General features: G+C 42.2%; 1 protein-coding gene and 1 long non-coding RNA gene across 2 annotated transcripts in view; both read left to right on the top strand.

Annotated features, from left to right (window-relative positions):
• The first annotated feature begins 62 nt into the window (after window positions 1-62).
• On the top strand, window positions 63-1,026 carry LOC129326572 (uncharacterized). The gene is made up of 2 exons (XR_008596713.1): window positions 63-233; window positions 593-1,026. It is a non-coding gene; the product is annotated as an uncharacterized LOC129326572 (long non-coding RNA).
• Window positions 1,027-5,998: 4,972 nt separating this feature from the next.
• Window positions 5,999-21,411, top strand: part of CARS2 (cysteinyl-tRNA synthetase 2, mitochondrial) — a 41,003-nt gene continuing 25,590 nt past the window's right edge. Inside the window, exons 1-9 of the mRNA XM_054975113.1 lie at window positions 5,999-6,341; window positions 7,533-7,583; window positions 11,120-11,237; window positions 12,622-12,693; window positions 13,595-13,700; window positions 14,684-14,767; window positions 15,447-15,576; window positions 18,124-18,257; window positions 20,778-20,842. Of these exons, the coding sequence (XP_054831088.1) occupies window positions 6,076-6,341; window positions 7,533-7,583; window positions 11,120-11,237; window positions 12,622-12,693; window positions 13,595-13,700; window positions 14,684-14,767; window positions 15,447-15,576; window positions 18,124-18,257; window positions 20,778-20,842 (1,026 nt within the window). The 5' untranslated portion in view covers window positions 5,999-6,075. The remainder of the gene's footprint in view (window positions 6,342-7,532; window positions 7,584-11,119; window positions 11,238-12,621; window positions 12,694-13,594; window positions 13,701-14,683; window positions 14,768-15,446; window positions 15,577-18,123; window positions 18,258-20,777; window positions 20,843-21,411) is intronic.

Raw genomic sequence — 21,411 nt, 5'->3', positions numbered from 1 at the left:
GTGCCTTTATCTATACAGTCATTACACCCACCCCCTTTTCCTTCTTTCTTTCTTCCCCACTCTCAAGAGAAGGAAGTGAGATTGCAATGGTTACGAGCTCTCTTTCGCTGGTGCGGGTGCACGGGGCATCTTCCGTGCAATACAGCAAGAGAATTTCTGGTGCGTGTGGGATGGAAGCGAAGGTTTGCTAACGGCTGCTATTTCGTTAGTATACACAGAGAAGATAGTTTCAGGTGGGTAGCCGTATTGGTCTGCAGTAGACAAGCAAGATTCGAGTCCAGTTGTACCTTAGTTTGTCTCTAAAGTGCTCTGGACTCGAATCTTGTTCTTGTACAAAGAGAAGACATTGACTTCAGAGATAAAGGGAGAACTCGGGGCAGCATTAAAAAAGTCAGAGGCGTATGTGTGTTTTAAGAGGCTAAGGAGTATGAAGTTTGCGGGCACGGTGTTTTGGCCGAGTGTTTGATCTGTCGTGTGTGTTTACGTCTAGCGACAGGTCGTTTTGGAAGAGCTGAACGACAGCCACGTTGGTGCTTTGCACTTGTTTAGCGGGAGCGACACAAACTTTGACGTGCTGACTTCTTTCCTGCAGGAGATGGCCAAGGTCCCTTCCCTCGTCGTCCCGTATTGGCCGGAGTCCTAGTTTTTGACACATGAAAGACAAAAATATAACAAAAAAAATCCCGCGCCATGTAGGCCCGCCTTCTCCACCATCTCTCTCTGCGCCGAACCCGTTTGCAGAATCTTTCCCGGTTTAAAGGGGGGTGACGATTTCTCCTTCCCTCCTGCAACTAACCACCACCAGACCAGAGCAACTGCATCAATAATTACCATCCTCTAAAGACAGCACCGCTGCCCAATCGAACCTCGATTCCTGCTCCACCTCTCCGCTCTGCTACCCAATGGCAGGCTGAAAGCAGAGAGCCGGAAGAGAGAAGCGACAGGGGGAAATGAGTGGCATGCGCAAATCTGGGCCGTAGGCGAGGAGAAAATGGAGGTGAACAAATAAACTACATTTCCCTACAACCATTTCCCTTTTTTTTGGCAATGCCGCATGCGCCTGGGCTGTCGCCATTGCAGTCCGGGATGGGGTAGCCCCAGCACCTTTGAGGTTGGCTGATCTGAAAATCAAAGCACATTCAGCTGCAGAAAACAAAAGGAAGAGAACGTGCGCGCGCGAGAGGAGCAAGGTTACTGCCGGGCTCAGAGACGAGTCCTGGCAGTTATTTGTTAATTCATTCAGATGTATTTCAAATACACTTTTCCAGTGTCTTAGACTTGTAGGCGACATAACCGTCCCTAAATAGCCGTGCTAGTTTAAAAGTAGCCTTATGGTAACCTTGGCACGAAGGAAAGTAGACTTGGGGACGAGGAGGGCATTGAGGCTGGCCAGTCCAGAAGATCGCGGTCTTTTAGTAAATGATAAGGCAGGAGGAGGAGATATCCTTGAAGAATCTTTGCAGTCTTAAAAGCAAATGGTAAGAATAGCCCGGTTTGTGAGTAATGCAGTTGACACCCATTTGCTTCCATATAGTGGAGCAAACGTCACTTCTAAAGTCCTCCGCTAGTCTCTTGAAAATCCAATCCACCCTCTCCAAAAGAATTTTCCAAGGGTAAAGGCAACAGGCGTAGGTTATGGTAATTCAACTAACTGCGTCGTTTGCAGCAAATCCCTCCCTTTCCGTATTAACCTACCCCATTGGCTTGTTGGGAAGCTAAATCTTGCTGTAGCTTAGGGATATATTATAGAAATGAACGACGGACGCAAAGAAAGCAAACACGAAACTTACTCCATTCTGCCGCGATCTTTTAAGATAGTGGAATGGCGACCGGCAACCCAGATTTTTGAATTTTAAAAATCTCAACCTCTGAGCGGTAGAGATGGCAGTAAATGCCCGTTTCGGAGATGGAGTATTCGAGCAGGCATAAGTCACAAGGAAGAAATGGCAAAATCCTGCCTAGTATAGTACATCAGCGCGGGAATTAAAAACAACCCTTCCATCCCTGACAAGGGAGAAACTAACAAACTGTGCAAAATCTTTCCTGACGATACAAAAGGGGGAGAGATGCATGCGTTGCTCCCCAACTGCACATTTACTTATCTGATGTAATAGCTCAGCTTCTGGAAACAGATGTCATCATGAAAGGAGAGGGGGGAAAAACTTATCTAAAAGCAAAGATCTCCCAGATGGTTATGTTAGCAGAAAAGGCATCTTCAATCACACCCCTACCCCCACCTCCCAGCGACTGGAATGCAAAGGGGGGGGGAAAGTCTTCCCCAGAAATAGCTTCCTTTCTTCCATCTCCTTTCATCCTAGCCCCAGTCCCAAGGAAAGGGTGAGGGAGCAGTCCGGATTAGGGGGAAGGGGCTGGGGGGGGGGAGCCCGTTTCTCAGGAAGCAGAGCTTTGTAGCTCTGCTGCTGTTTGAGCTATGATTAAACATTGAATCACTGTGATGGCAGAGAGAGGAGGAGCTTCTTCAAAAGACACCGTGCTTTGTTGTCTTCCCAGGGTTACCAATAAGTAAGGGTTTAGTCTCTCCTCCCATTGCATCAAACAATAGTTGTTACATTTAAAATCCTTTAAAACAAACAAATCAACAATTAAAAACCCCATTTATAGATAACAGAAAACACCTCCCCAAATTTTTGCCTGTTTCCTGGAGGCAAGCACCTTCTAATCTGTTTGTGGGCATCTCATGTACTCCCTTCTTGCCTACACTGTAGCCATGCCTGGCCGCGGTTGCAGTCTTCTGGAATCCAAAGGGAGCTTGCTTTGGCAACAGATACCCACCGCAAGGCGGCACCATGTCTATCCACTGTGCCATGTGGGCACAGTATTAGTTGAGGCATGGTGGCTAATCTGAACTTGAACTTTTTTAAACTGCTCTGCTCATGACACGAATTCAGTTAATAGCGCTTTGATTCAGCCTATTTATTTAACTTCAACTGAAACAGTATGTAAAAACATCTTCACCGTTAAACGTTTACTGTATATGTCCTTTATCTAATTTAATTTACTATTTATTTACTTCATTTATACCCCACCTTTCTTCCCATCATTTTCCTTTTTTCAAGTTTACCCTAAGGACAACCCTGTGAGATAGGTTAAGGCTGAGAGTGTGTATCTGGCCCAATGTTACCCAGCAGGCCTCCTTGGCAAAGCAGGGATTCAAACCTGGGTGTTTCAGAACCTAGTCCAATACTGTAATCATAGCAGACAAGATACACTTGATCAGTGTTTAATAGGTTCTCTTAAGATGCTGTCACATACAGTATTACGCTGAAAGACTTTTATATTCCTTGGGTCTGTAACTCAAAGGGCTAAACTCACACTGGCTAAAATGTATATTATAGTTAACATTTTTGTTGCCTTTTGTTCCATAATAATATTCAAACTAACCCACTAAAAAGAACATCTGTCAGTTAAAAAATATCCAGCAACTACAATGAAATCCATTCCAGTAAACTCCTTGTTTAAGCACAGCTCTAAAGTGAGTAGACATTTGAGGAAAAGGAAAAAAGAGACCAAGTATGCCAGAAATGCAATCAATTTTTTCAGATCTGCCCTATTATTTCAACATGGGTGGTAGATAATACAAATTTTAATCCATACATGTAACCGTATATTCATCCCCCAACCCCTAAATGACCACTCAGAATAAAAACCTTTAGGATTGGTTTTAATAGGCGAGTTAAATACATGCTTAGTTTTCTTGCATAGATTTCATATTTTGCTCAAAGTACCTCTCCCACTAGTGGTTTGCATGTGTGAGAGACAGAAATGCAGTGGTAATGGTATTTGTATCACATTTTTAAATGGCTGGGCAAGAAGATGGATTTAGGTAGACTTTATCTTTGGAGGGAGGTGCCTATGTGTGGACGCATTATGACTGTGTACAAGTCTGGTTACTGTACCTTAAAAAAGATACTGCAGAGATGGAAAGAATACAGAAACAGGCAAACAAGATAATTAGGGGGTTAGGGTACCTTTAATATGAGGAAAAGCTTCAGTTTAGAAAAGAGATGGGGGGAAGGGTATGATGATGATAAAACATTTGATTTACATACCTCCCTTCAGGACAACTTAACACCCACTCAGAGCAGTTTACAAAGTATGTTGTTATTATCCCTACAACGATCACCCTGTGAGGTGGGTGGGGCTGAGAGAGCTCTGGAAGAGCTGTGACTGACCCAAGGTCACCCAGCTAGCTTCAAGTGAGGAATCAAACCCAGTTTTTAGAGTCCCGCTGCTCTTAACCACTACACCAACTGATAAAGGTTTATAAAATGCTGCATTGGGCAGAGAAAGTAGATCTCTTTTCCATTTCCCAGGCCACTTTATAAAGCTGATGTGCAATAGATTCAAGAAAAACAAAAAAAAATACTACCTTACATGGAGAGTAGTTAATTTGTGGAATTCAGAAATAGAGAATATATGATGACTAGTACTTTACTTGGCTGTAAATGTTCATGGAAGATAGGTTCATCGACGGCTTTCAGTGACAATGACTAACGGATCTCCACGTAATCCTTTGAATACTAGTGCTGGGGACCCAACAAGGGGTGCTTTGACCTCTGTGCCCTGTTTGGGTGAAGTCTGATGCTGGATTAGGCAGACCATTGGTCTGAGGCATCATGGCTGTCCTATGTTCTTATTTGAAGTGCATTTTTAGCCCTTCATGAGCATCCCCCCCCCACTTACACATATCTGGGAACAGGTTTTTCACACTTGAACTCCTCCTACCTTTACAGAACTATGGTAACTATTACTGTCACATTTATGGTATAAACCCTTCTAAATCAGTTGAAGTTAAAGGGTTTAGATGGTATAATATGTTTAGGATTACACACTGTTATCTGACACCCTTTTCCCCTGCGATTGCTATTTCAAGGAGTGGAGGGATTTCTTTTCTCCCCACCCCTTAAAAAAGAAGGAAGACAGTAGCCTTTTTCAATATTCTAATCTAGAGCAAACATTTTTGTTTGTTTTAGGATTGCATTTTAGGATCCAAGCTGAAACCACATTATATCTATTTCTGTATTAAATAACTTAAATATCTTGTGATTCAAATTATGGTAGGTACCCGTTTCCAGTACACCTTCTGATGGCAAAAGTATCTTTTATATAGGTTAATCCACTAAAAGTTAGCCTAAAGGGTCTGACATTTATTTATTTACTTAATGTATGCTCTGCCTTTCTACCCAGTGGGGACCCAAAGGACCCAGCATTATCCTCCATTTTATCCTCACAACAACCCCTGTGAGGTAGGTTAGGCCGAGTGTGCTTGATGAGCTCAAGGTCCCCCAGCCAGCTTCCACGGTAGAGCAGGAATTCGAACATTCCAACCACTACATAACACGGGCTCTTCTTTAGCATTCTCCTGAAAAATGTAAAGTTTATTTAAAAGATAGACTAAACACTAGTGCACGTTTAAGCTCGCCTTCTACAGATTTATGCGCTCTATTGAAAATCTAAGAATGATTTTCACGCGAGATTAAAACATTAAAAAAAAACATGGCAGGCTTCAGACTTCTTGGACTCTTTAAACGTACAACCTTATTTGCGGACTCATTTACACCAAAACTTGATTTTGGATAGCTTACTAGGAAGTCAGTTCCCTTGGGTGCTTCTTTCCGAGAAACTGTATGTAAGATCCGGCCGCTAATTAAGGACAGCTAAGTCTATATAAAGATGGTGAGACCTGCAAGAACAAAGAAAATTGCCGAAAGCCACGGCAGCCGACGCAGTTTGGGACGATTCGAAGTCCCGATCCAATCCAACCTCCCTCCAGTTTCTTCTACCCGCTCAGGCAAGGAGCGCCGAAAGCTCCTCCTTTTCCTGCTGGTTTCTGGCTGTAGCTACCGCTCTCCGCAGCGGGCGAACAGGCGGCGACTCTTGTGAGCTACAACCGGAGAGGGTTGTCCGGCCCTCCCTTCCTCCTCGGGAGCTGAGGGGAGGCGGAGCCTGTTGCGGCTCTGCCCAGTCTGCCCGCTGGCCACGCGTCGGCTGCGCAGCTGATGCCGGGGGAGCCATTTCTGCAAACGCGGGGAGGAGGCGCCGGCTGCGGGGAGCATGTTGCGCGCCCCGTGGCTCCCGTTCGGCGGCTGCGTGAGACCCGCCGCTTCGCAGGGGCTGGGGCTGAAGCGCTGGAGGGGAAGGCAGAGCGTTGCCGCGGCCGCCGGAGGCAACGCTCTCCGGAGGAGGTGGCGCTCTGATGTTGCAGAGGGCGGGACGAAGTGGCTCAAGCCCGCGGGCCGGGACTCGGGCATCCAGATCTACAACAGCCTGAGCAGAAGGAAAGAGCCGCTCGTCCTGGGCAACGCGGACGTGGTGACTTGGTAGACTTTTTAGAAAACTGCGTGGCTATGTTGTACTTTGCACAATGTGCATTATACATTGTAGGCATCAGATCGAACAGTGTGACTTCATCGAGTGTGGAGATAGAATAATGGTCCCGGGAGGGTGGGGGTCACCTGTGGTTTTCTGCTTGCCACACAGCTCTTGAAGGGATGGGGCAGCCTTTTACAAGCGTCTGCCTAAAATTTAACACCAGAGTACAATAACAGCCCAAGGCTTTGCCTTGGAAGTAAGTCTGAAAGTGCAATAATAGACAGAGTTACACCCTTCAGAGGCTTAGAAGTATGCAACTTTGCTTAGGATTGTGCAGTAAATGAGTCTGTTCCAGGGCTTGTTCCTTGACCAGTTTCCCTGTTCTTGGCTTACTCTCGGACAGAGTGCTACTTTATTTAGCCTTGAGGTTGTATACATAGTGCTGCAGCTATTGCTAAGCCTTCGGGGTAGGAAAGAAGGAGCAGGCCAGTATAAGGATTCTGCAGAATAAACTCTCAGGCTTGGGGCCATGGTCTCCCCTGGAGAGGCTTGCAGTAAATTGCAATAAACCAGAGAATGGACACAACCTCAAGGATAAGTAAAGTGGTAAATGATGTTGAAGGTGCGTCAAAAATTCAAAAAAACGTGTTAAGGAGTGAGCTCTGAGATAGGGAGGTGGAGGGCAGAGTCAGGCACTTCTGGAAGCAAGAGGAAACCGAATGTCTGGCCGCTCTGATCTAGGAGCAGTCATAGGGGGTTCTGTTTTGCTGACCAGGCAAGGACAAACGCTGGGCTTCTGGTCCTCTCCAGGAACTTGCTGCTTGTATATCGAAACACCAGATATGAGAAATCCTTGCTAGGCCTGAACAGGTATCTGAAGCTTGAGGTCATATTGTTCTGGATAGGTCCTGGTTCTAGCCCTGCACCCCTTGATATAATCCCTTGTTTGCTGTTGATCTCCCATTTTAACATTCGAACTAGCAAGAATTGTTTTGGCCCTTGCAGGGCTCGTAAGGTGTGCTAAAATCGGTGTGGCTTATTACCCCCTCCCCTCTTCCCTTTGGAAGTGCCCTTAGCAAGTAACAGTACCGACATCCATTTGGCTCCACTTATAGAGCTTAATGAGCCTTTTAAAAAATATGTCACTGAAAGCACAGTCTCTTTGTGACTTTCTCAATAGATCTTAATTTTGTTTGCAGGTACAGCTGTGGTCCAACGGTGTATGACCATGCACACCTTGGTCACGCTTGGTGAGTTTTGATTTTATTTACTTATACTGAAGGCTGTATTCCACAAGCCAGGCTGGCGTTATGTGTATATTAGCACTGGTTAATCGTATTATTCAAATTGTGCTATGTCCAGCGCACAAAGTGAGAGTAAGTGAAGTGTAGCCTATTGGATATCTGCAAGATGAGGCAAAAATCTAGTTAAATACGAGTGAGATGTGGACAAGGTGGATAACTGATTTGGAGAAAATATCTCCCTGCGATCCAGAATATGATGGGTCACTTTGACCTCAATCCTAAAGTCAAGTACAGTCTGCCTGCTGGCGCTCCCCAAGCAAAAATGTTCTTGGCTCTAACCTAAGACTGTTTTTTATCATAAAGAGTCTCACGCCTTATTCTTGTGCAATCATCTCTGAAGTAAAGGAGATGAGAAGCACTTCTAACTCAGAAGGGTCTTTGTGGCACATATTTTCCTAGTCCCTTTTGTATCCTACTCTTCCTCCAAAGAGTTAAGAGCAGTACTTTATCCCCCTTCTCTGTGCTCCACCTGTGTGAAATCAGGTCATGAGAGACATAGGACCTTTGCTGCAGTCGTGCTTCGATTGCAGAATGCACACTCCACAGCTGTGTTGAGCCTGTGCACTTTTGGGGGCCCCTTCAGACCTTTCTTATTCACCTGAGCTTTAACACATTTTATATTGTTGCTATTTACATTCAGTTCAAAATCTTACTGCATTGACCTTGTTGCTGTTTACTTATTACCTAATGTTTTTACTCTTAAAATTATCTACTTGTTATCTGCTTGCTGCTGTCACTGCTCTATTTTTATTTTTATGCCTGCTTTTGTTTTAATGCCAATAATTTTCACTGTTTTTAATTTTTTAATTTTCTTTTTGGTTCAAAATCTGCCTAGAGCTGTTTAAATGAGGGTGTGGATTTAAAATAATCTAAGTAACTAAAACAACCATATGAGGTAGGTAAGGCTGAGTTAAAGTGTCTTGTTCAAGACCACCCAGTGAAATGTATTGATAAGTAGGAATTTGATGCTGGATTTCCCTGCATCTAAACCCAACACCTAAGTGTTTTTGCTGTTATATTTCATTTCTTACATACTCGTGGCTTTTAGAGGCTCTGAATTTGTGGACATTTAGGCAGTTTCAGCTCTAGTGAACCCCAGACAGATATAACTGGCAGTGGCAGGGAAATATCAAAATGTGTTGCAGTGTTAGCACGCCCAAGCAACCTGTGAGTTGAATCCTGAGTACCATCAGCAGTAGGTGGAGACCTTGGTTGTGTTCCCTTCCCCAGCAGTCTTTTCTAACCCCTGGAAAGTGGAATTGCAGGACCCCCTTACGCAAACAGCCACTTGGATGGGGGCTTATGGTGGGGAAGAGGATGAAATAATCTCTTCCTTTTTTCTCAGAAAAGGTCAACATTCATTCCACTGATAATAATGAAAAGGAAAATGTACACTTGAATGGTGTATGGATTTCAGGCAACTTCATAATGGTAAAAGCCAAGATACTAGGGGAAAAAAGACAAAGATTAGGTTAAGCACAGCACTTGCCGTTCCCCTTCTTTCTCCACCTCTTATTTGGCCTGTTGAACCACTTTGCAAAGAGGAGACCAGAAAAGATACAAAACAGCAACAGATTGTTTATTCTCTCTTTTGCTGTGATGTGTGGAAAAATAAGAATAAGGCCATGGGATTGCACACTTCTTTTCCACCTTGTGAAATTGCTGGTTTACGGTATTAAAAAAAAAATTCATCTTGTTCTTTTTGTCATTTCTGTGTCTTCATGTCTATCATCTCTACTTGTACTAGAGTAGTTGGACCAAGTCTTATTTGTTAGCCTGGTCATATAGCTAAGAACATTGTTCAAAGAGTGCCTTCTTGAATCACATGAAAAAGCTCCTTCTCTTGATTATGCCATTGAACAGGGGTCATTTCATAGAAAAAGAGCTGGAGGAACTCATTAGCATAGCTCATTAGCATATGCCACGCCCCTTGACATAATCAGAAGTGTGTCATTAGCATGACTGATTTGTGTATGCCACGCCCCCTGACAGCACGTATCCTGGCTGTTTTGGACCCAATCCTGACCATTCAGGGCCAAAATTGGGCCCAAAATGGCCAAAAAGGACTGAAAATGGCCAAAAAGGGGCCCAAAATGGTCAAGAGCGGGCCGCTGCTGAGTTGGAGAGTGATCCACCACCCGTCAGAGGCCTGATCTGGGCCGTTTCAGCCCCCATCCAGGCTGAAACGCCCAAAATAGCTGAGAGTCGGGTGGGCAGGGCCACCTGACATGTGACCTCTTTGGGGAACTGCCAGAACTGCGTTCCTGCGTGTTCCCCCTCAAAATGACCCCTGCCATTGAAAGATGACCCTTGTGCACCTGGCTGTGTCTCGATGCTCATGCATTTATCAGAAATGCAGTGTCCAAAGGACCATGTAAAGTTCCTGTCAAAGAGCAGTGTGGGATGGCTTGTAGTCCTCAAGCTACTGACAGGATTAAGGCCTTAGAAGTCACTGGGCTTGCACAGGCTTAAGAACCAACAATGACATATTTTATGCCTTTTAATGTGCCTTTTTCACTTTTCACACTGTAGCTTGACGGGAAATGAAGGGAGGTGTTCTACTTGGTGGGGGAAGACTGATGCAATCACTGTCTCATGTGTGTTTTTCTTCCAACCCTTTAGAGAAAGGGTTGGAACAGTGCCTGTGGAGGGGCATCAGGACAGTGTACTGCCTCTCCCACATTGCTTGTTGCTGCTGCCATGGCAGAGGCAGGTTTCTGTGTTTTTCTCATATTTAATGCTGTAAATTTTAAAGCAAATTTTAGGATGTGATGTTCAAACCATTTACTCAAAAGTAACTTTATTGATTGTCCAAGTAAAAATTAAAAAAACCCTGACAGCCAGTTTGGTGTAGTGGTTAAGAGCGCAGAACTGTAATCTGGAGAGGCGGGTTTGATTCCCCACTCCTCCACTTGAAGCCAGTTGGGTGACCTTGGGTCAGTCACAGCTCTTCCAGAGCTCTCTCAGCTCCACTCACCTCACAGGGTGTTTTGTAGTGAGAATAATAATGACATTGTAAACCGCTCTGAGTGGGCATTAAGTTGTCCTGAAGGGCGGTATATAAATCAAATGTTGTTGTTGTTATTATTTGAAGTATGATACTTATGCTTTAAGATTTGCAATATATAAATTTGTTTGCCTAGACCTGTGGCTGTGATACCAAAATATAGAATATTTTCTTTTGACTGTACTTAATGACTGGTGATGACCTCATTGTTAGCAATTTTTTTCTCTTTGTACAAATGTATCTATAAAAATATAAAATAATTCACCAGTTTAGGTTAATACTTCATGCATTTGATGAAGTGGGCTTTGGTCCACAGAATTCGCAATAAATAAAATCTTCTCAGTGCCGCAAGACTTTTGGGATATATTGTTACATGCCGATTACTATTCTCGACATCCAAAGAGACTGTTAATTGCTATTCTGTAGTACTTTAGTGTGACACAATACATTTGTAACATAATTGCACTTTTTTCAGCTCTTATGTTAAATTTGATATTATTCGAAGGATAATAACCAAGATATTTGGAAAGGAAGTAGTCATGGTGATGGGAATAACAGACATAGATGATAAAATAATTAAAAGAGCCAGTGAGGTAAGTGGATCGGTTACTGAAACATTACAATTACGTTATTTACACACAATGCATATGAAAACTTTTGGGTAAAAGTGAGTTTTAGAGAGGAAAATTCTTGCCTGTGCACCCTCACACACCCCTGCTTGCCTTTTCCTACATTGTCCATACCTTCTCCCCCCCCCAGTTTTCATCTTTGATGTCATTTTTTTAAAAAAAGCTTAATTTTTAGGCTGATCACTGATCACAGAGGCAGCATAGTGGTGTCATATTGGTGCACAACCAATTTCATTTGGCTGTATGGCTGAAGGGAGCACTTTTTCTCATACAAGTCTACTTGCTAATTAAGATATACTTTACATGGCCCCACAATTTAACAGGCCTTGTGGATAAGCGAAGAAGCCAGCTGGGGCTTTTTCTGTAGAAGTGGCAAAGTTCTGAGACTCCCTCTCTGCAGATACTCACGGCCAAGTTCACGGGCGTTTGGGCATCAGCTGAAACTTTCCCCCTCTCCCAGGCTTTGTCAATCCCCTTTACCTGTGAAATTCTATTAATTGTTCTATCAGATTGTCCTGCATTTATTCCATGGGTTTTTTAAATAGGCTGTTGCTTTAAATGGGTTTATTACATTTTTTCTCTGTCTGCTGCATTTCCTCGTTATTATCCTATAATTTGTTGTTTTTAAAATGCGTATTGGTGTAAGTTGCCTCACAAACATTTATATGTTTATGCATATGCAGGGCATAAATAAATTTATGCAGGGCATAAATAAATTTTAAATAAATAGATTGGAGTGAGGGCAAGAAGCAGTGTCCTGACTCTGGCTTATCATTAGCTATGTTGTATCATCAGGAAGCCTATTCAGAGGGAGGGAAATGCTCAATTTCATCTGTGAACATTTTCATCTTGCTTTGCTAGCCTCTAAGCAATCGAGTATGGAGGCTGGAATGTCTTTTGTGCCCTTGCCTCATATTGGGTCATTTCTGGTACCCTATTTGAATCATCTGTTCTTTTCCATTAATGAAGTGTCTAGTGATGTCTCAAGGAACCTTCATGATTGCAAGGAAATCATTAGTCACAGTAACTCACCTGTCGGTCCTTCTTTATGATGTTTTGATAAAACATGATATTTAATACCCCCTTTATTTTATAAGAGTTTTAATTTTATATTAAATGATTCAGTCAAGCAAGTTGCCTATGATGCAAGCAGACATTAGATGAAGGATTTTTTGTCCCTGGCAAGTAGACTGCTTATATACTTCTGTGTGGCAATTCATGACGCTTCTTGGCTTTCCCTTGGATTCTTTCCTTGTCTTCCAGATAGCCATTAGTTCTAATAATACTGTGGTGTTTTAAAAAAGAATGGTTTAAATGTATGATTCAGCACTGTGTGTGTCTGTTACAGATCAATATATCACCAGTGACTCTTGCCCGCTTCTATGAGGAAGACTTTAAGAGAGACATGAAGGCGTTAAAGGTATAAATTTTTCTTGATGCTTTAGCTTTGAATGTAAAGCATTTTTGCTGTTGTTAAAGCATAGTTTCAGATAAGCCAGAAGCAGCTCTCGTCTTTGGCCTAGTAAGCCAAAGCACACACACAAAGCACACCCTTTGGAACTTTGCACATAATTTATTCACAGACATTTTGGTCAAAGTTCTGTGGTGTTTGTATGATGGTGTGGTATTGTTGCACTGGTCGTGTTAACATTGCATTAATTGAAGTAGATGGAAACACTTAAGATTCCAATAAAGGAAACCTAAGCAGAATTATACCTTTCTAGGTCCATTGAAGGCTTAGAAGGGTCTAACTCTGCTTGGGATGGCACTGCGTGACCACAAACATAGTCCAGCAAAGAGAGAACAGGCTGCACTTAATACAAATGGAAGTCGAACACTGGGTCACAACAGGCTGCATATGGTCCACCCTCGTGATCTGGTATTGTTTAACTTCTGTGTGGCTTGCCAAGGGTAGTCATTTTGGATGAGAGCTGTAAGTGGGGTGTATAAATATTGAAATATATCTGGCAAGTCTCTTGATCCGAAGTGATTTGAAAAGTAGACTTGGAGCTCAAACCAAGCTGTGTTTCCTTAGAACTGATTCACACGGGTATCCGTTGGATTTGCTCGCAAGTGGGCACGCTTAGGTACGGACTGGAACCATACAGCCCAGTCCTATGAATATTCTATTTATCTCACTGTATTCAGTGATGTCAAATAAGTGGGCGTAGGACTGAAGTCTTTGAGAATCAGCAGTTGCTTTCCGGTTGGTATTTTATTTAAAAAATGTTATCGTGGTGTGCTCATATTACTCAAACATGTGCCTGATTGTTTTTCATTTGATTAATCAAGATTATGTTGGGGATTTTTTAAAACTTCAGGTTCTTCCTCCTACAATATCTGTGAGGGTGACTGAAAATATTCCTCAGATCATTGCTTTCATACAGCAGATTGTTAACAGTGGCCATGGTTATGCAACCTCCAAAGGTAAGCTTTCCAAATAATACAATCAGCGATTAATGTATGTGTGAGATGTGCATCTGGAAATTATTATTTTTAGATCAACTTGAATACTCTTCGTCTTTTTAAATAGCAAGCAGTGTAAATACTGGGAAATGAATAGCATGTGTATTTAATATTGCCTCTTTATTATAGTTGAATATATGTAGTCAGTAGTACCTTTATTGGCATACATTGAATATATGTAGTTGTTAATCATTCATATCAAATGGGACAAGGAGGGATATCCTGTCACATCCCTAAAAGAGTGCCCACCCACAATTTCATTATGTTCCCTTCTGTTTGTACTGCTACATCTTTGTCTACTTGGTAGTCATTGTTCATTGAATGCCCTCTATCTCTAGCCTTCTTGAAACTATTCGTAGGACTCTCTCTGACTCTGGGAAGAGGTGCGAGGAGCAGGAAAAACTGCAGGCACGTGGAATTTTTTTTTGAACAGAAGCTCCTCAGTGTTTACCAGTCTCCCTTGTTTCCAGAGCAGAACATTGATGAAACAATATCAGATTGTTTTCACCATAGCACATGTTCATTCATACTCATTATGGGCATGATCAATTAACCACCACCACTACTCTGAAGTGACCTGCCATTTTTTCTTGTGCCTTGTCCATTAATACTTGCCTGCTTACAGTACCCAGGCAGTGGTTCCTGTTAATCCATGCTTGTTGTGCAAGGAACATGGTGCCAAAAGTTTGCATCTCTTCGCCATGAGCTGTAGCAGCTTCTGTAAATGGTTACAGTAGCTTTGGTAGATGTGATATTCAGCCTGCTCCCAATATGTACACACTGTGGGGCTGGTGTGGTGCTACTGCTCTGTGGCCGCTGGCAAAGGAGTGCTGTGTGGTAACATATTGACTGGTATGAGTATGTAAGCGTAAGAGCATTTATAGACTGCCTTTAATCAGTAATCCAAATCCCATCTCTATAATAAAACTGTTTATTTTCAACAGGTAATGTTTATTTTGACATCTGCTCTTGGGGAGACAGATATGGAAAACTCAAACATATTTACGTTGATGCAGAGGAAGAACCAGGTATGTTAATGCTGTCTGTAGCAATGTCCTTTCTTAAAACGATAGCTCTGATATAGTGACGTTCACCAGGTATGTTTGATCTGCTAGGTGTGGGATAGTGTTCCTATTCAGTTAGCCACTGTTGTTCCCTTAGTGTTTGTTCTCCAACTCTGTGTTTGGAAAGAATGTTACTTTCATTGTAACTTGCAACCCTCATTACTGAAGAAGTCAACTGGCTTCTTAGTTTACAGGGGAACCATGAAACGGTCTTCTGTGGGGAATCTTGAGAAAAATGTGATTGAACAAAGGACAAGGATCGGATAAAATTTCAATGAAACAAAGGTTTTCTGGTGCATTCGAGCTGGCAAGCAACAATAGTCTTTTCATTTAAAAGCAATGAGACAAAGTAATGAGGGGTGTAGTGGAGGTGTGGGATATCATAAACACTACTGAACCTATTTTTGATATTCAAGAATTTTGGAGGCCCTCTTTATTCCATTAAACATGTGGTTTTAGAAAGCAGTTCATTGTGACAGTGGCTGTACTCAGTCATCACGTCAAAGCAACATTAAGTCTGAATGTGAGTAAACATGGCGTGTTCCCAGGCTCACTTGCTTCCTCCTTCTCCCGGTTTAAAAGTAACCCTGGTTACCGGTATTCTGATCTTCAACTTTATTAATACATCTCTTATTATTGGCAGTTGACAGTGATAAACATCATGCAAAGGATTTTGCTCTTTGGAAGGCAGCCAAGCCTGAAGAAATTTGCTGGGATTCTCCCTGGGGAAAAGGAAGACCTGGTTGGCACATCGAGTGTTCTACTATCTCCAGGTTGGTTTTTCTAGGCTTCTTAATCTTTTTAATTTTCAAGCAAGTGCTGACAATTCCCTCTCTTGCTCAAGGGAAGCTGTTGAGCAAAAATATTAACCCCCCCCCCCAAATAATAGTAATTGCTGTCTGGGGAATCAAACTTTAAAATCACATTTGAAAATAGGTTCCCCTAAGTGGATGAATAGCAAGCCCATTCTGTTGTTTTTTTCTGCACTCATCCAGATAAGATTGTTCCAGCGCCACCTAGCATGATAAAGCAAGTGTAACATCAAAGTGTAACATCAAGTGTAACATCAAATTCGTGATTATCGAACTGTAGTTTTCAGTGTGTTTTTAGGTCTTCTGGAAAACCACAGTGGAAATAGAGAGGCTTATATAGAAGTCGACTTCTTCTGTATTCCATGCATTTGTAGTAATGCATAACGTGAAGATAAAAGGGAAGCATTTTTGGGTGAGAAGCAGGCAAATCTTACTGATGCATAGCATGCACAGACCTGGCAGTGCCTTCCTGTCCCCTTTCACCCTGCATGATCAGTCTATAAGGAGGAAGCCTTCTTTTTTATGCAGCCTCCGCTATACACAAATGCTTTGGTTCACAAACAACAAGCAAACCAGAATAGTTGGCAGCAGCACTACAATAAATGTAACTAGAGGTGGTCAGTTAAATGGGGAGGGCAGAAGTAGATTGTCATGCCAGCTCCATTTCAGATCAATACTCAGGCTGCTCATCATCTTTTGATAGAGTCGACATTAGAATTGGCTGCAGTTACAATTGAGTTGTTTGTTTCCTTAAACTCTCATGGGGTAAGGCTACAGTTTTTGGACATCAGTAGAAAGATTGCAGCATTGAAGACGTAGTGGTCCAGTTACACGCAGGCCCTTCAGATATGTGTAAGAGGTTAGCGTGTGCGTTTTGCCCACGTTGCTCGTTGAAACTCCAAGCATTTTAAGATACAGCGTATGACAAACAAAGCAATGAAACGTTACACTTTTGGCATTTTCCATGTGTGCTTTCCTGGACTGATCCCAGGGTTTGTGCCTTTCCTGAAGGAGAATTTGTGGAAATGTTGAATGTACATGGAAGAAAAAAAAAGTGGGAGGGGGGAGCTTTCCCCTGAAGAAAATGCACACACGGAAGGAAATTGCATATATTTCAATCTTTATTTTGCTTTTAATGTCATTTTTAGACTCTTAAGGAATCCATGTTGCCCTAAAAATGGGAAAGAAGCTCACAACCTGAAAAATGGTCCTGTTTAGACTGCATTTTGTCATCTCCAGGGGCTGAAGAAATGGGTTCTTGAGATGTTTTTGGACTGTTTCAGATAGTGTGAATGTAATGTGCATGGACAAAATCTTTTACATGTAAACGCAGAGGTTTTTGTGTGTACAACACATCTCCATTCCCCCCTCATCTGCATCACATGTGCAGGGAGCAAGGCTAAAAGGCAGCTTCTGCCGTGTGAGATGAGCATCGAGACTTGGCGGCATCTTCAGAGTTGCTGCCAGTTGGACCTGTGATTGCCTGCATCATGCAAGATGGGCAGGCATAATGTGTGAACTGAGGAACTGGATCTCTTTCTGATAGCAGTTCCCAGGTGCCCTTTTTACAGCTCTTGCAACAGTAGGAGTTTTTGCTGGTTCTGTATGCAAATGCAGCATACATTTGTGGATACAACCATACCCATCGGCGACCGGAAGAGGGGGACTACGCTCATGAGGACACCACCATTCTGTATGCACTGAGTACAAAATAAAACTTCCAGTGCCGTACTGCTTTATAACACGGGCGGACACTAAGCGAGGTGTTTCTCTTAAACTGACTTTGTCTTGTGATTTGATTAAATTGGTTATTCTTGTAATGTGGGGTTTTTTTGTATGCAGTGAGAATGGTGTCTATACTAGTCTGCTTGGGAGCATGAAGTATACAACAAAAAAAGGAAGTACACAACACACATTTCCTTTGACTAAAATAGACCTTATGTATGGAAAACCTTATATGAATTGTATCCAGTGTGCAATCAAGCATCCATACAGTTCAAGCCTATGCAGTGTTATTCCAGTTTAAGCCCGTTAAAGTTCATGGACTTGGGGTTGGAATCTATGGATTTGTTGTGCTAACAATAGCATCTTGCTCTGGAGCAACATGCCTTGCATGGCAAGAAGCTTGAGCTAGAGACAGGTGCTACCTCTAGTGGAACAAGTGCATAGGTTCTGACTTTTAGACTGAAGTAACCCTGTATAGGATTGCACTGTTAGTCCTTCGTTTATTGCACTGTTAGTTCTTCGTTTATTGCACTGTTAGTCCTTAGTTTCTCAGAGACATAAGTAGCTGTCAAATCAAAAAGACCTGCTTCTAAGGATTAACTGTTTAATGTTTGGATAGATGCTGTAGAGTTTTGAATGAACTACTAGCTTCTGATTGATGTCTCTGGTGATCTGAAGCTTGGATTATGAACCCTGTTAGATCCTTTGCTCATTTATTAACTTGCCTGTGCTATCAGTATATGTTTGTTTTTCTTTTGCATTTATTGAATGTTATTGTTACAGTCTTGTCTTTGGACAACACCTGGATATCCATACTGGTGGAATAGATCTTGCATTTCCCCATCACGAAAATGAAATTGCGCAGTGTGAAGCTTACCATCAGTGCCAGCAGTGGGGGAACTATTTTCTACATTCTGGTAAGTTATAGTTCAATAAACCCCTTTCACATTTGGCTTTTGACATTTTGTGTTTTAGCAGTATCCCTTCTTACCTGACAGTGGATACATCTGCACTGTTCTTGAGGTATCAATCTTGGATACATCTGCACTGTTCTTGAGGTACCAACATTCATAGTGGGAATTTAACAAAATATCTAATACTCTTTAATGCTTCTCTTACTTCCTTTATTTTCCTTTTGAGATACTAAAAATGCTTTGGTAGTGTACAAATCACAAGACTGGGCTCTAAGACTGCATAGAGCATATTATTCTGGTCAGCCCAGTTCTATGGAACACCTGAAGACAGATGTTTCCCCAGGGAAGGAGATGGCAGTGTATATCGGATGTCTTCCGTTTTGGACCTCCGGATATGCAAAATTGCATCTGATTTCCAGGAGGCGGCTTGGCTGGGTGCTGATTGGACCTAGACTTGCTTAGCTTTGGTAAGGGTGTTGGATTGTGCGCTTTCCAACCCAATCCTTAATTCAAGCACTGTGTGTCCCACTGTGCTGCAGTACAGAAATATTTTTCAGCAGAGCTCACGTGGAAGAAGTAATATTCTGCCCACAGGAATGGACTTAAAGTAAGTAGAGTTCTTCTCTGAGTAGGACTGCATTTTCCTGTTTTTAAACAGCTTGTTCATGTAAACATTTTTCAGAGCAAGGCCTCTCTGGGGTGTCGTTGTTTGTCACAAAGAGAGTGACGGTTCCCTATCAGCAAAGTGGAACAAGGGAGAGAATTTCAAGCGTTTATCTCAGAATTTTGTAAGGACAAAGTAGAAAGCTTACCCTTGCATGTAGCATACATAGAGTTAGTGTATAAACTATGTAGATAAAGACACACCTTCATGAATAAGGACTGCCCCAGGCTCTCTGCTTGCATTAGTTATGCCAATAATTCCATTTTTGCTTCCTTTTTTGGCTTAATGAAATAAAATGCCAGCTTTACAGCCATTGCGATGAATCAGCAAGAAGAAATCTTTAGGCATCATACAAAAGATTTTACTAACTTTTGTAGAGTTGTAACAGTTATTCCTGATTACTGTTTTTGCTGTTTCTGTAACGAATGTTTTTAGGAAGCAGCTGCCTTTTCATGTTACCATCAGAGCGCTGAAAGATTCCGAATTTTCATAATAACTAAGATCTTGACTCCACTCTTTTTAGGATTATACTTTTATGTACCTTTATAATCATCATCATTTATATAGCACTCCTTTAGTGTTCAAAGTACTTGAACATGGTGAATTCATTTAATGTCAATGCCCCTGTAATGGGAGACAGTACACTACATTCATTAACTGAATTCTTCCTTTATCACACACCTTTTAAAAAAGAATTACTCATAACAAGGGCATTTTTCTGGGGAAAGAGGTGGTGGAATTCAGTGGAGGAACTCAAGACGGCACAATGACATCACTTTGGGTCAGCTGGAACAAGGGGGAGTTTTTTAAAGTTTAAATTGCCTTCGGCGAAAATGGTCACATGGCTGGTGGCTCCACCCCCTGATCTCCAGACAAAGAGGAGTTTAGATTGCCCTCCGCACCACCGAGTGGCATGGAGGGAAATCTAAACTCCCCTCTGTCGAGATCAGGGGGCAGGGCCACCGGCCATGTGACCATTTTTAAGAGGTGCCGGAATTCCATTCTACCGTATTCCCGCTGAAAAAAAGCCCTGCTCATAACTCACCATTCATTTCAGAAAATAAATTGACAGTTCCATAATGGAATGCAGAATTTTAGCAAGCTCGTTAATGGGGTCCTATTCAGGAATGTTCCCTTTTAGCCTTAAAATACCTGTGGAGGATGTTGCACTATGAAGATACACAGCATGCAGTGTTTTATGCTCAACAGTGCTGAAAAGCAGCTCTCCACAGTAAACTTTTCTTGTGCAGAAAGCTCTCAAAGTAGGAGTTGTTTTAAAATTGTGCATAAATGTTCACCCCCAGATGATTGTGTGTCTTCGCAGTGTAATGTGTTTTGAAAGATTTAGTCAGTCATGACTTTCCAGCATCTGTATATTGCAGTGGAATACGTGTGTGTGGTAAAGTCATCTATAGGTTTAAATAGCATTTGTTCCTCACAGCTGTTATTTTTGTCCAAAACAGGAAAAAGAATAAAAGCATGTTTCTTTTTTGAGACACTGTAGTGGGTGTGCTGTTATAATTTAGCCAGAGTTACTAAGTGTTTGAAAGAAAAATTTTTCTATATCCTTACAATAATATGCAAATTATTTAGCTTAAAACCAAAAAGACACTTGAGGAAAACACTGTAGATATTTTTAGTTCGCAAGCCTTAATCTTAACATGTTACTACTTTCTTCTTTTTGAACTGTTCTGATCTATTTCTTGATACATTAACAAGCTGGCAAAGGATTGGCCATGACTAATGGAATATATTTTTAACTGCTGTTTCGTAGTTTTTTAAATTCTGAAAGGTCGTTCTCCTTTGCCTAGCCTCTAGATTCAGTAATAGAAAATGTTAATGTTTTCTTGCCATTGCAGGACATCTGCATGTTAAAGGGAGTGTGAAAATGTCAAAATCTCTTAAGAACTACATTACAATTAAGGTATTGTAACCTGTGTGTGTGTGTGTGTGTAAACATCATACTTGAAGCTCTGTGAGCATAGTCCGCCAGGAATATTTCCACTGGAAGATCTACTAAACACAGATGGCTTTGCAAAGAGCATGGCCAAAGGGTACCCAGCAAGCTTCTGTGGCAGAGTGGGAATTTGAATCCAGGTCTCCCAGATCCTTGTTTGGCATTCTAACCACTACACCATGCTGGTTAGGGAGAAGGGCCTTCAGGTCAGGTGGATGGCATGGCGGGAAGCTTGGTCCCCAGCTTGGAAGGGAAAAACTTGATGCAATGCACCAAGCTCTTCACCTGGTTTACCATCACAGGTTGATAAATAGAGAAGCAGAGGATCAATACTAAGGCTTGATTTTAGCCGAAAGGCCGAGAAGCAGTAAGGAGTTAGGAAGTGAAAACTGTGCTATTTGTTTATTCACTGTTCATGGCACTGTAGGGTTCAGGTACCCCCAAACCTCCTACTTTGGGTGCTCAATACAGCCAATCCAACAGTCAGGTAGGCGAGGCGAACTAACCTTTTACTCAGGGCTTCTTTTCTGGGAAAA

The sequence above is a fragment of the Eublepharis macularius genome, chromosome 3, assembly GCF_028583425.1.
Source record: "Eublepharis macularius isolate TG4126 chromosome 3, MPM_Emac_v1.0, whole genome shotgun sequence".
NCBI lineage: Eukaryota > Metazoa > Chordata > Lepidosauria > Squamata > Eublepharidae > Eublepharis > Eublepharis macularius.
Note: the sequence above shows the minus strand (reverse complement) of the source record. Positions and strands in the feature narration are given on the sequence as shown.